Source organism: Xiphophorus hellerii, chromosome 15, assembly GCF_003331165.1.
Source record: "Xiphophorus hellerii strain 12219 chromosome 15, Xiphophorus_hellerii-4.1, whole genome shotgun sequence".
NCBI classification, from domain to species: domain Eukaryota; kingdom Metazoa; phylum Chordata; class Actinopteri; order Cyprinodontiformes; family Poeciliidae; genus Xiphophorus; species Xiphophorus hellerii.
The window spans coordinates 12,751,092-12,765,692 of NC_045686.1; the positions used below are offsets into that span (position 1 = coordinate 12,751,092).

The 14,601-nt window shown below is 39.5% G+C and overlaps 1 protein-coding gene across 2 annotated transcripts; it reads right to left on the reverse strand.

Moving 5' to 3' along the window:
• Nucleotides 1-1,061: 1,061 nt before the first annotated feature.
• Nucleotides 1,062-13,486, reverse strand: LOC116734023 (adenylate cyclase type 8). 2 transcript variants are annotated; one of them, XM_032585126.1, is made up of 20 exons: nucleotides 12,158-13,486; nucleotides 11,113-11,847; nucleotides 10,443-10,592; nucleotides 9,940-10,070; nucleotides 9,265-9,376; nucleotides 8,852-8,979; nucleotides 7,999-8,157; nucleotides 7,662-7,896; nucleotides 7,389-7,559; nucleotides 7,160-7,260; nucleotides 6,568-6,769; nucleotides 6,175-6,267; nucleotides 4,956-5,116; nucleotides 4,774-4,855; nucleotides 4,499-4,657; nucleotides 3,787-3,933; nucleotides 3,547-3,639; nucleotides 3,192-3,306; nucleotides 2,505-2,707; nucleotides 1,062-1,971 (listed from the first exon to the last, which is right to left on the reverse strand). In XM_032585126.1, exons 1-20 carry the CDS (start codon nucleotides 12,329-12,331, stop codon nucleotides 1,756-1,758), a joined length of 3,567 nt encoding a protein of 1,188 aa, XP_032441017.1. In that variant the 5' UTR covers nucleotides 12,332-13,486; the 3' UTR covers nucleotides 1,062-1,755. The 2 variants fall into 2 exon arrangements, with proteins under 2 accessions (XP_032441017.1, XP_032441018.1); XM_032585127.1 differs by lacking the exons at nucleotides 1,062-1,971; nucleotides 3,192-3,306 and having other exon boundaries at nucleotides 2,521-2,707.
• Nucleotides 13,487-14,601: the final 1,115 nt, after the last annotated feature.

Genomic DNA, 14,601 nt, shown 5'->3' on the forward strand with positions numbered 1-14,601 from the left:
AAAATGCCAGATTTGTGTAGTCCATGACTAATAGTTATCAGCAGATTCTCACACCTGAACTGTTTCTTCAGTTTCTCAGAGTTTGCTTGTGTCTTCTCAGCTGCTTTTCTGATTAATGCCAACCTTTCCATACTTTCTCCATTTTCAAACAACGCATTAGCAGTGTTCTGTCATAGATTCAAAGTTTGGAAACTTCTCGACTACAACCTAATCCCTGACATGTCTGGTGTATCCTTGGTCTTCCTGACGCTGCCTGTTCAATAATATTGTCTAAAAAAAAAGACCTCTTGAAGTTATGTGAAGGTGTGGTTATTGAGGTAAAATTACACAAAGGCACATTCTAGTTACTAATTATATGACAACTAAAGACAGCTAGGTGCACTGAATTTTATTTAGGAGCACCATAGTAATGGGGGTACTAAAATAAATGTCCATTTTATTTTTTTAAAATATTGAAGATTTTTTTGCATAATTTCACATTTTATTGCTCATCTTTCTGTTTCCACACATTATGTGATCACGTTGCATCAGGTAATCTGTTCTTCAATTTGCACTTTATCTGTTCTACATCTTTATTATTTACGGTTAACTCCTATTGTTGTTGCCTAGCAAGTCTTATTTCACATCAACTAATTTTTCTTGTTTTATTCAAACTGTTTCACGTCTTTATCTTTAATGCATTTCATATTCTGGGTAAAATCTGCTAGTCTGAACCTTGGGTCCTTAAATCTATAGCTATTATCTTTTGTGATTACATTCTTTATACCAGCGAGTGAACCATCTTCGAAATAGACGATTGTCAGCGAATACCCGCGGTAGTTGCAGTCATGACCAATGGAGATGCAGAAAAGTCAAACTCAGGATTTCACTAATACCGTTATAAAATACGATTTCTTTACACAGTCTGGTGCTAGTGTTCTGGTAAAATTTAGAAGAAGAAAAAAACCTTCTAATCTGTTAAAGGTATTTGATTTATAAAAAACAAACAAAAAAAAACTAACCTAAACAAACAAAAAAATAAACAGGAGACACAAATTTCCCTTTGCCCATTTTATTGGCTTAAGTTATAAAAAAAGGGTAATACAATGCAATGTAAAATACAATGCATGTCTGTAAAATGAATAAAACTTTTTTCTGTTTAAAAAAAACAAAAATATCTGTATATTACTTATGACTGCACAATAAGAGCACAAAATAACCAGCACATACTGCATCAGATCTGATATAAAATATATGGTTAATTAAACAAATTACATTCTTTTTACTGTGATTTACAAGAAGAGAAGAGTTGCATGAGTTTTTAATTCATACAAAGACAAAAAAAGAGAGAAACCAAACAGGAAATAACATGAATACACAGAATGTAGCTGTTAACAGTACTAAATAGGTGAACAACAATGAAGTAAAAACATTTGTTCACAGTTTAATAGGCCATTTGAGCTGGTCTTATTGAGGTATTCTGTGTTTTGGTTCAAAAGTCTGTCATCTAGCCAGAATATCGTCCCAGCAAAGAATCGTTGGCTTTTCCTTAACTAAACAAAATGGCATAAAAGATGTCTTCAAGTTAATTTCAAAGCAATGTTCAGAAAACACCATTCTGAACCTTCCCCACATAGATTAAGAAGTCACAAAGCACTTTCCCAGTCGGAGGAGCGCAGAAGAAACCAGAACAAGATTTTTTGGCAAGTTTTTACTTTATCCTGTAAACTAGGAGAAACACCATTTTTAGACCATGTGGTTTACTTCTTGCAGCATTCAGCAGTGCAGTTTGCAGGGGGTTAAACCAAAGTTCCCATTGGCTTCTCTCATCTTCTCCTTGTGCCTGGCCTGGACGAGGCCGTGCACCACTCCGGCCAGGGTCATGCGACCTCCCGCTCGGCCCCCTGAACACTTCTCTCCTCCAACTCTGCCCCTCTTACTGCGCATGGTGCTTATGAAATATGTACGAACTTTCCCCTGGCATTCACTTACCTAAGGCATCAAGAGGAGAAATAAAATGCAGAAGATCGTTTTTAAGCCACAGTCAATGCAGTTTACTAAGGCATACAGTATTTATACAAGCAAAGTCTTGCAAAAGTATTCATCACTTTTGAGGTATTTTGTTTCCTACATCTTGTTATGTTACCACAACAAATATTTGTGTATGCTGCTGAGATTTCATGTGGATCAACACAAAGTAGAATATAATTGTGAAGAAGTACATGTGCACTACACAAACCAGAACTTTAAAGAAGAGAAGCAAAAATAAAGCTGTTAAAAGAAGAAATAAGTCCTCACTTTTGCTATTCAGTTCAAAGTATACAGTATGTCTGTTAGGATGACCAAGTCAAAGTTCAGTTCAAAATCTTAAAAAAATGGTGTGAATATTTGTGTATAGTATGTAATTTTCTGCTTTTAGAAAGCTCTTAGTGTGAATTCAAATATTTTTATCCCTAACTGAGCCTAGAAATGACTTAAAATTGCATTCTTATGACTTACTATCTCCATGAGACACTTTATCTTACCCCCTTAATAAATATCTCTCCTCGAAGTTTAAGAACGAATCCCCATTCTGCCAAGATCTTGCGGGTGGCCTCAGGAACCTGGATGCGTCCGCTCACACCTGTGCTGTCCATGCGACTGGCCAAGTTCACTGTCGATCCCCAGATATCATACTGGGGTTTGCTGGCACCGATCACACCTGCAATCACCGGTCCATGGGCAATACCTGGAAGAGTCCAGTGTTAATTAAGTATTTGGTTGGAGGTTGGTGGCCAAAGACATTACAACAGGACGTCACAGTTTCTTGTCCATAGACCTTTAAGACCTTCTTGGATTGTTTGGCATCTTGAAAAGTTTCAATAGAAATCTGGTGGCTTCTACCAGAAAAGTAAAAATGTGTCATCAATTGATTTAGCCAAATAAGTAAGACATATATAAGTAAATCATCTTCCATAACCATCTCAATACTTAGGCCTAAGACTCATAGAATACCTGTGGCATGAGAAGAAAGAGAGCATAAGATATGAAGTGAAAGGTGCTAAAAAACTAAACAATAAAACCCCAACTATTATTTCATGATAGTGTGTGGTGGTTTGTTTTCACCATAAGTTTTTGTCTTAGGATATGGTAAAGTTGAGTTAATTTTCAGGCTTTTTTACCCTTCTTTAACACGGGTGGAAGGAGCTACGTGTAGGAGCCCAGTTACTTACCCACACGCAGCTCAAAACTTTGGGCAGAGTGGTTGTTTATCTCTCTTAAAATCTCCTGCATCGCCAAAGCAAACAAAACCAGCTCACTCAAGTGATTCCACTCATTCAATGATCCCTAGGAAAAAAATGCAGATCGATACGGGCCTGTGAAGCCAAGTCATGTGCCAGAAATAAAAACTGACTAAACTTTATCTGATGATCCAAAACGTTTTGTAGAACAGTGGAAGAAGTTTATATACACTCATCTTAGTCACAGCAGTCATTCTGTCTTACTTTCTGTTTTACTAAAAACAGAACAGAAATGTTGGAGTACCGATTCTGTTTTAGGTAAAACCATGAAAGTGTAAAATCTCACCTGTTTGTTTGGAGCTAAACCAGATGCTGCCATGTAACAGCTTCCAATTGTCTTGATCTTCTCCACGTAGTGGAAATAAGATTCCTCCAATAGCTTGTTAGAAGAAATAAGCAACAGAGCAAAAGCTTAACTTTTTACATCTATGCTTTGTAATTATTTCTGTTATTTTTGCCAGGCACATACTAGTTACTCCAAGAGGCAAACTAATACAGATCCCGCGGTCTCCTGCTACATACTCACCTCATCGAAGCCGGCTATAATCTCGTTCAGCAGTCGGAGACAGTCCACTCCTTCATGTTTGACCTCCTTTTGCTCAAAGTACTCATTAAACCCAGCAACAGAAGCAAACATAACACCCACTTCATCATAGGACTGGGAATAAAGGTCCTACAATGAAAATTGTGACAAACACATTAATAGAGATTAATCGATCAAACAGCTGGAGACCTGAAGCAACCGATTTTCCTCTGATTGCTGATTTTTCCTTTACTCATTAAATGCATTAAACTAATAAATCGCACTAGTTTTGGTCAATAAGCACAACAACCAACAACATGTACCGTACATGTTTTAATTTTGGGGGGTGTTATTAAAATCTGAAAATGATTTGGAACATAATCAACATGATCTTGTGATTCCTACATTTTTTGTAGGAATCAAAAGATCCTACAGGTAATGTTTATGTGAAAATTCATAAACATTACCTCTATCGAAGAATTCGCTGCACGTTTCCCCTTTTCTCAAAGAAAGTTTAGCCTTTATAATATAAAAAATCGGAGTCAGGTAAAATCTGAACAATTTTCACTTAAAGAAAATACTGGACATCGGTATCGGCCAGGAAAAGCCCGATTGGTGAGTCTACATTCATCATTCAGCGCTAACCCAGGTTGTGCATTCACAGAATGGGCCATAAAATGACTCAGCAGCCTCTGGGAAGAGATGCCACCCTTACCTCATCATGTCTGCTGCGCTCCAGAAAATGCTGTGCGACATGCAAGGGCAGGATGTTGTGCAACAAACACTCGTTGTGTTCTCGCAGCTCCCTCATGTCCTCCACCTCCTGCTGAGCCTGCAGACGCCACAAGAAGTCCAGTCTGGCAGTGGCCTCCCACTGGAACGCAAACAGACAGAGTCACCATCCACTCTGGAATGCAGGTTGAAAACATGAAGATGTCTCAGCTACACAGTGAACAGGGAATACGGAGAAAATAATCATCTCACAAATACCTGCCGCCCGTTGTAGAAGACTGCTACAATAAACGTCGCCATGAGAAGAATGGAAATCCATTTTCTCCTGATATAGTGGGACCTGAAATAACAGAGAGGAATAAAAATTTTTACAAATTCATCTTGCATTCGAACGGACCGGCTTGTTGGCAAAATGTAAAATCAACCGTAAACAAACTGACCTGTGCTGGACGTCGCTACGTGTGAGCGTGACAAAGGCGAGGTGTATGAGGTAGGAGTACACCATCACCACCATCAGCAGCACCGCCAGCTTCAGCAGGGAGTTCAAGCGCAGAAACACGGCACATGTCACCATGGCGACCACGCCACTCAGCACGAAGATCTAAAGGGACGAAGATATAGCAGAGAGGACAGGAAGATTTTTATCTAGAGTTATCTACAACTCTCTCCACATTTATTGAAAACCCCGTTGGAGATGCGTAAAAGTCCTTCGATCCAATTAGTGGGAGCCCTAATAACGGCGCTAAAACAGAAGCTAAAGCCTTTCATAGTTCAGTCTTGAATAAATATGTTCCTAGAAGTTAACCAGTGTTTAGGAACTTTTTCCAAGTAATCCAGGACTTTCAGTTCCACAACAGTGTAAATGCAGTGGAGGATTTCTCTAACCCACCTGCCACTACGTTGGGGGATACATGAAAGTAAGATGGTAAACACAATATTTTTTTTAATAGAAGAATCTTGGGGCCCCAAGATTACATAAACAAATATTTCTATTTGCCAATCAGTTAACTGGGAGAATGCCATGCCAAAAAAAATCAAAGGACTTCTGTCCTACCATCACAAATGTAAATAAACTCACATTACTACCACCTTGACTGGAACTGATAGAGATGAGGCTACTGAGATTTTCAAGAACAAGTGATATCTATTTTCAAATAAAGTCACCTTATTTTCTGCAATAAACACACTTTTTGTCTTTGCATGTGCACTTTTTGTAGCACCGTCATACAAACACTTTGGTTGGATCTGTGCTGAAGCAAAGAATGAATATGTGGGAAAATAATTATTGCCCACTGTTGAGCACAGTAAAGGATGTGTGATGCTTTGGGACTGTTTCTATTCCAAAGCTCTATGAAGTGTTATTAAAGATCAAGACATCATGAGGTCCTTCAAATACTAGAAAGTTTTAAATAAAAATTTAGTTGCCTTTGCCAGAAAATGTAAAACTGGTCACTAAAGGGTGTTTGCAATTACCAACATGTGATATAAAAACAGAAGAAACATAGAAGAGACTATGTACAAAGAAATGTTGCACATCTTTATCCGGAGGGCCAAAGAGCGTGGCCTAGAAAAATACCTTTTTGAAAATGTGTTAAAGAAAATAAAATGCGATGTGACCAGTATGTGAAACAAGATGAAACGAAACCATTCTGTCTCTACCTCAGGATAAACGCAGATGGAGACTGAATGTGAGCCTGGGCTCTTCTTCTCCATTATGTCAGCTTCTTCAGAAGCTGTTAGGACACACCACACCTACATGCAACACACAACGTAAAAAACTGTTCACTTTACATGATCTATTTGAATTTTATTGTTCCATATACTTGCAAACAAAGTGCTGAACTGTTTTGGCTACGTTTCAAAAGGAGATCTTTGGCCACATGGTGGCAGCAACAAACAAGCTGTCATAATGGAAACTTTGCACTTTACTTGTGAAGATACACGTTTTCACTCTATACACTTGTGAAATAAATGTCTTCTATCTTTAATAAAACTGCAGTGTATGTATGTATGTTGCATTTTCTCATCCCTTGTGTCCATTCCAACTCTCACCAAGTCAGTCGAAGCCAAGCTAAAGTTGGTGATGATGGCTGTGAGAGTGAGGAGGTTTCGGGCACTGTTGTTTTCGTGGATCCAGCAGCAGAACTTCTGCAAAGCAACTGGAGTCCACTTGAACTCCTCGGCGAGGGCAACCAGCAGCAGTAGCCAGTAGGCAAGAAGAAAGAGGAAAAACTGGAGGACAGCGGGGAACAGTCTGCAGGTGGAGCACCCAGCAGGGACAAGAGGAGAAAAAATGTTAATCCAGGACAGAAAATCGGACAGGATGGTAAGAAGTCATTCTCTGCTATCTCTTTCTATACATTCTGCATTTGATTGTTTTGGGGGGGGGGGGTTTCATTCAGATTTTTGCCTACTTAGGAACAATTCCAAAAAAGTATAGTTTTGCTTAAGCCTTTTTTTTAGTTCTCTCTTTATCTCACAGTTGTTTTTTGAGACGTCATTATATTTCTTAAATGCTGGCAGTCTGTTAAATAGTCTGTCAAGTATTTAGGTGCAATGCTCCATATCTTTAATAGTCTGCAACTCTAATTCTTCATGCTTCCTGCATCACAAAAAAACATGAAACAGCTCAGCATCTTCACACCTGGGAGTAGGGATGACGGCCTGGGTAGCCATGAGGAAGAGGAGCACGATGAAGGAGCAGACCATGTTGGAGTTAAACATTTCATCTCTGATCTGGGAGAACTAAATAAAAACAAAGTAACTTGTTGTAGTTCATTTAAACTATTTAGAAAAATCTGTGATATTAATTTCTTAACACTGAGAACTACATTACCTCCATAGACTGATTATGAACTGCAACTATGCTGTACCTTGTTCTCTATGTGTGTGTCTTTGAACACCAGGGTCAGAGCAGTGATGTGCTCCTTGCGCATGCGCTCACTGCTTCGAACCTCGATAGCGTGTTTGATCCGTTTGTTTATCTCTCTGGAGGTGCACTGCCATAAACTGGGCAGAGAGCCGTTGGTGAACGAGGCCAGAATCTGTGGAGGAACAACATAAAAAAAGACTGAAGCAACTAAAAAGCTAAATAATAAGCACATAAATGTAAACTCCTTAAATCTATTTTGTGTCCCTACGCTTACGCAGTTCATATCGATAGCATGACCAAAAGGGATCTCTGGATTCCAGGTCCGAATTCTCTTCTGGACTTTTATGGGCTCAGGATGGCCGTCTTGATTCCTGCCTTCTTGAGGACAAATAAAGAAGGTGTCGATGTTGTGTTTTCGCAGAAACTCATTCCTGTCACGGCCATGACCGTCTTCCGTCTTGTATGTAGTTCCCAGGCAATCCAGGGTAGCCCTGGAGATGTGGATACGTCTGGATAAGTGACAAAAAACAAACACGGGTTACGCATCTTCTCATCACATGTCAAAAGTGACCATTCAGGTGCTTCTCTGTGCTTATTCATGGTACACCCACCCAGGTATTCCTCCTGCTTCCAGTTTGTTGGCGATGCTCACATCCCAGGACCAGACATCAAACTGCCATTTCTGCAAGCCCAGCACCCCACAGAGAATGGAGCCGGAATGGATACCGATCCTCATGTCCAAGTCAATGTTCAGCTGCTTCTGGACGAGTCTGGCATTAAAGCAATTAAAGAATTTTATGAAATTTCAGTGCTAAAATCAAGCCCACTGCTCACTGGGTGCTTAAACTTTAACTGGGATTCTTTTCTTTGGTCTGATTAGATCAGATGAAACATTAGGCCCAAATAGGTTTTCTATCTGGGCAAATCCATGTAGGGCCACTATGGAAACCACAGCCCAAAATCTTGGAACCCATATTGTTTGCCACTATTTATCCCAGATAGGACCCACCTAGGTATGCTGGCTGTGAAACATACAGAAATGGTTTAATGCAGTGGTCCCCAACCTTTTTAGTGTCACGGACTGGTCGAGACTTCGGATATTTGCTGCGGACCGGGGGCGTGGGGGGGTGTTAAAGGATTTTCAAATAAAAGATCCTCCAGACTCAACAGATAAAACGGAAGTATTTCATTATTTCTTGCGCGGCCCAGTACCAATTGGTCCACGGACCGGTACCGGTCCACAGCCCGGGGGTTGGGGACCACTAATGGACGTAAAATCAAGCTTCCATGTCCAAATCAGATTTTAACTGGAAAGAAACTAGTTGAACACGTCAAAAAGAAGAAAGCATAAAAGATCCCAAACTCGGAGCAATCTTGAGAGTTTGCGTTTTCATTTATTCACACAATTCAGGTATGTAGACTCATTAAATATCATTCTCTTTCTGTAAGGACATTAACTCTGACCGTATTGTGCTGATCATAGCCAGGCCCATTTCTACGCAGTAACGTGCATGAGCAAGCTGCGGCTCCGGTACCCCCGAAACACAATAGTAACAGTCTCCCAGTATCTTTATCCGCAAACAGTGATGCTCCTGTGATAAGATATAAAAGAAAAGCTCTTTAGAATACAGCCAGCAGAAAAAGATATAGAATTTAATATACACACCTGTGAAAAAATTAGGACATAACACATGAGTAAAACAAGGTTAATATTTGTTGTTGAACTGCAATTAATTTGTTTTGCTAGAGATAAAAAACAAAAAAAACAACATTAGACGTCAATACTTGAACATTACCAAAAAAGAACTCAATATGTAACAGATTGATTATTCTCAGATGAATGTGAGAGATCACAGAGAAATGATGCAGGTTCTAACCTCAGCTAGTCGGTCAAAGCGTCCAAAGAGCTCATTAAGGGTTAGAACCATTTCCTGGGCTGACAGGTTTATAGACAACTGGGTGAAGCCCTTAATGTCTGCAAAAAGGATGCTAGAGAGAAGACAGAAACAAGAATAGAATTTAAAGGGCAATTTAAACATTTTTAATGAGTCTGGACAGAATTATCATTTACCTAATTCAAAATCTTACATTTTGAATTAGGCAAAATGTAAGATTTTGCCTAATTAAAAAACCTTACATTTTGCCTAATTCAAAATGTATTCTGAATTACAAAAAATACCTTTTGCAATTCAAAATGTATTGTAAACTACATAATTCTGCAGTTTAGAACTAAACTACAGAATTCTTAACTTCACTAAGATTATTAAAACCACAGTTTAAAGCTTTGAAACTTACTCTAATCTGCATATTTGTGAGTGTGTTTTCTGTTGACTGTTGGGCAAAAGAGAGAGGGCCCTACCCAGGATGCCATTTTTGCAAGAACTGGCTCTGTTTGTCTCTCTCTGCTCTTTGTTATAATCACCCTTTAAATCCTAACTTGCTTTAATTCATATTTGAACATGGTTATATTATGGGTGGTAATCAAGAGGTCCACAATCATAAAGGTCATGAATCGCAGATCCGCAATCACAAATGTGTGCCAGTGTAAGTACCTGACATCTTTATACTGGTGGATGTAGATCTTATAAAACTCGTGGGGGTTGAGTTCGTTCTCCAGGGAGCTCATGTCAGCGATCATTTCTAAAGCAACAAAACGAGGGAGGATTGACAGGACCAGTCGCTCCTGTCAGGCAGCAGCACAAGGAAGTAATCAATGACTGGCAATTCAAGGACAATCACAACAAAAAAATTTAAAAGAATGATAATAAAGCTGGATTAAAAACCCACCTGTTTATAGTTCTATTTGAAACGTAATCAATTACGAATTTAACGATGGCACTTGGCTTAATGTAATGTTTAGATTGTTGATTCTATGTTGCATAGCTTTGTGTTTTTGTGTTTGTTACAATGTAAAGCACTTTGAAATACCTTGCTGCTGAAATGTGCTATACAAATAAAATTTGATTGGTTGATTGATAATTATCTAAAAGGTTGAATGAAAATAAAAATTTGAGAAATTAATAGCTGGTGATTTTTTTTTTTTGTCACTTTGTACCTGTCTTTGGTTCTCTTGCTCAAGTTTGAGGCGACCCTCAATGCAGCGCCGCGTCTCCAGAAAAACCTGTCGCTGGGCGTGGTCTGTCAGATAGTGGATGAACAAGCCAGCTGTGTTCATGCCCATGTACAGCAGGCCTTTGGCAAACACCTGGAATCAGAGTTGATATGGGACATTTTTAAAATTTTATTTCAAACGAGAAAATCTAGAACATTTGGATCAAAACAGGTTTAAGGAAATAACTAGCTAACAACAAAATAAAATAAACCCAAAGTAGGAACAAAAATATATGAGTTTTATTTAGCCATTTCCTGCAACCTTGTCCAGCACACCTGAATCCGCCGTGGGTCCTTATCATCCTCTCCCTATTTTCTTGCCTATCACAGAAAGTCACTCATAAAACTTCATTTAGTCCAGAACACAGCCACTCATGTCATATCCAAAAGCCATTTGACCAACAACATCTCTCCTGTCTTGCAGAATCCTCACTGGGTCAAATTGCATCAAATTTCAAATGCTTCTTCTTACATTAATGATCATTCATGTTTCTTCTTTTTAGATACACTTGTCTTTTTTCACGCTAACTCAAAATGTTGTCATTTTTTTCTTGTGAGTCTCTAGAAGGATTTTTTGGGGTGAAAACTAATCTTTTCATATTTGCTTTACTTACCTTATTCAAAAGCAAAGCATCATTGTAGTGGAACCATATCTCCATCAAAATGTGCAGTATTGGGGTGAGGAAGCCAGCACACATTGCCCACAGCAGAGGTAATGGCAGCAGTGTGTATGTTGCAAACAGTGTGAACAAAATATACCATGATGGGTCTTTTTCTAGTCCATAAGCCAGGCCCCCTAGGATCTGTGTGGTCTGTGACAGCCAACTTGCAAAGCCAGCATAATGGAGCCACTGTGGGGACATGGAGTCTTTGCAGGTTAATACTAGTACGCAAAGAGCTATAGCTAGCACCATGAAGATGCCAGTCAAATAGCCACGCAAACGATCCGTAACAGCATCCGGGGCCAGTGACAGATACAAAACCAACATGTGGAGCTTAGTCACAGCATCGATTACATTGGTGATGGCTAGAGAGTTCCTCCTCTGGTGAGAGGAGTATTGCTGGTAGAGTTTCTCCAGATCGTGGGATTTGAAGGTGTGCCCCAGCATGGGTACGTAAACGCTGTGAACAGTGTTACACCAGTGCACGAAGAAGTCAGCGTCGCTGGTGTAGTGCTGCGTTGGAACCCTGATGCTGCCATGCGTGCTGGTGGAGGTTCGACTATGGACTCTGAATGTGGAGGAGCGGCGTTTTGTGACTCCACGGGAGGCCTTGCTGCGGATTTGTTTGTTGATCTCATCTATGTAGGTATCAGTCACAAAGATTTTGCGAGCTGGTTCCATACCCACCTGATGAAAAACAGGAAATCAGTGATTTGCAATGAAAAATGGCTTTACTAGAGAGAAAGAAAACATGTTTTTTCATTTTTTCTCATTATATTTGGTCTACTTTTGTCATATTTTAAAGAAAGTGAATGAAATAACTGGCACATTTTCATGGTTTCGACTGTGAAGCTTCATGCGGAGGTTCTATTTTACTACAAGACCCAAATTGGGTGGAATACAGAATTAGTGTTACTCAACCTCACCTCAAATCAACAACTAGACAAATGCAACTTGAACATAGAAAAACTGAGGTATAGAGTGAACCATGAATCACCTGAGAGCTGAGCTCTTGTTGGGTAATGATGTGTTTCACTGCGTTCTGCCACAGCATCTTTTTCCGCCTGAGCCCAGGAGACAGCGTGGCACTCAGACATGGAGGTTCATGAAGCTCCATTGGAGAGACCTGCCTGGTGTCAGCAAAGGTCACCATGGTGACCTCAGCTGGCATCACCCCTTGGGCTTAGATCAGGAGGAAGCTGCAGACTTGAGGTGTACCAGAGGAAAGGAGAAACAGTGGCAATCAGAAGATTGACAAGAAGTAGATCTTGTCATTTTTACCAGTTCCTATGTGCAGAGAAGCTTTTTTCCAGGATGCTAAAGTGTTTTTTGAGACACTAATGTTATTCGTATACTCTTCAACTCAGACTCTCGCTTAACCTTTCTAATTGGAGTCGGGTCAGTACTTAGACTTGACTATTGAGCAGAATTGTCTTTGCTCTTAACCATTCAGCACTCGTCCAAGTTCTATAGCTGTTTGTTGATATCTAAGCATTATCCAAATACCGGTACATCCAGGTTCCATCAATGATAATCTGTCCTGGACCTCATACAGCAAACCCATGTTTCACAGATAGCATAATGTTCCTAATCTAATATAAACTGTGTTGTTCATGTCTTTAGCTTGTGCAAAGTTCTGCTCAGTGGGCTTTTAATGGTGCATTTGAACAACTGTTTTTCTGGGATGGAACAATTATTCAACATACAATTTGTGTTGATTCATTCTTCAAAATATCAACAATGTGCACAAATTCAAAATTTACTGGATGTATTCTGAAGGTTCCTTGTGTCTATTTAGACATTTATGCCTAAGAATACTTTACCAACTGTCAAGCATGGTGATGGAAGCACCAACCCTTCAACTGTGCATTGCACAGTCTAGGTGGAAAAATTTAAATGAAGGACTACCTCCAAATGTTTCAATATCACCTCAAATCAATAGCCATTTGATTAAAACTTGGTCTTGCCACAGGACAATTACCCCATGCTCACAATAATAAAAATTTACTTAAAATTAAGCAATGAAAATCAGGCATTGATTTTGATTTTTGGTTCAAGATAATGATAAAAAAGACAAACTATTTTTAAATTAGAACTTGTCTGGGACAGATAAAGCATGTTAATCTGAATAATATCTCACAAGCATAGCAGTCAAACATCCACCTGGAATTATGCCAGGGTCTTGGTGATAAAATAATACAATAATTCCGCAAATCGGAAAAGGAACCGAAATGTCTTCAACATTTAGTGTTTTCAACATTTCTGTTCATGTGCAACTGAACAAAGCAATAGGATTTAAAGTGGAGCTTTGCAGCCCTGATGAACATTTAGATCTGTTTTAGATCTGATCTGTTTTGAGATTCCTGAGACAGATTTGGGTATGCAGCAAACACTCAAAATAAGACTTGTTTGGCTCCACGTGTTGACAAGGTGTGTGCCATGAGGAAGGCAGCTTTCAACTGAATTATCTGGTAGCCAAAATTAGCTCTGAGCTGGTTTATGGAGAATTAAACTCCTCCAGGTCCTTCTTGCCTGCATTCCAAGCCTCTAAAAGTCCACTGTCACCAATCTCCTTCTCTCTAAGATTATGTGTCCACACACACAACAGGCTGGACGTAAAATAATAAAAAAAATCTGTTTAAAACAAACGCTTTGTCATCTGGGCATTTAGAAAAAGGAAATAAAAGTGGGAACAAGCAGAGTTTGTCTTTGTGGGTCATGTTTAATTACTCGAGCCTGTCAGTTACCAATACGTATTTGTTTCAATGTTGGAGTCCTGTATACTGTTTTTATAACTATTCTGGGTAATTTGTATCATGTAGAGTACTAACCTCTTTTGTTTTACGTATTATGCCCCCACTCCTCAAATCCAGCATTTGTCCTAGGATAGATGTAACCAGCTTGTCATAATCCACTTCTGCTGACTCCATTGCACAGCAATTGTAGACAGATGTCGTAATAAAGATGTATCCCATACAGGGGGGGAAAAAATAGTGTAAATCCTGAGGTAATGAGAACTCCTGCACTAAAGTTATCTTCCCATCAAAGATGTGTGAACTGGCTCCTGGTAAGTTGTAGGTCACCACCTGGACGCTTTTGAAATGAAGTCAACAAATGCCACAAAGCGAAGCTGCGGAGTGAAGAACACTAAGAGGATTAATTAGTCAGCAGCCACTCTCGCTGCCCTGCAAAGCTGAGTTCACTGTCCTCAAGACGGGGCCAGGATAAATGCAATACTCTCATCTATTTAAGACAGCACCGACACGTCAATGAAATAGCATTAAAACAAAACCATATTCGCAACTCTTTTTCCATGCAGTCTTGTTCATGTAGTTAGCCCCCACTGTGTCACAGAGGCGATGCCTCGCACACTGCTTCTGCCCCCTTGCTTACTGCGTGATCTGTCTGTACAATTACAGGCTGTATACAAATAAAAACACT

Excerpts from the sequence above, each read along its gene's own strand:
- LOC116734023 (XM_032585126.1), bottom strand. The coding sequence starts at position 12,331 with ATGCCAGCTGAGGTCACCATGGTGACCTTTGCTGACACCAGGCAGGTC. Across the intron at positions 9,377-9,939 it reads CACCAGTATAAAGATGTCAG|CATCCTTTTTGCAGACATTA; the intron begins GTACTTACACTG and ends TCTTCTCTCTAG. Across the intron at positions 3,307-3,546 it reads GTTTAGCTCCAAACAAACAG|GGATCATTGAATGAGTGGAA; the intron begins GTGAGATTTTAC and ends TTTTTTTCCTAG.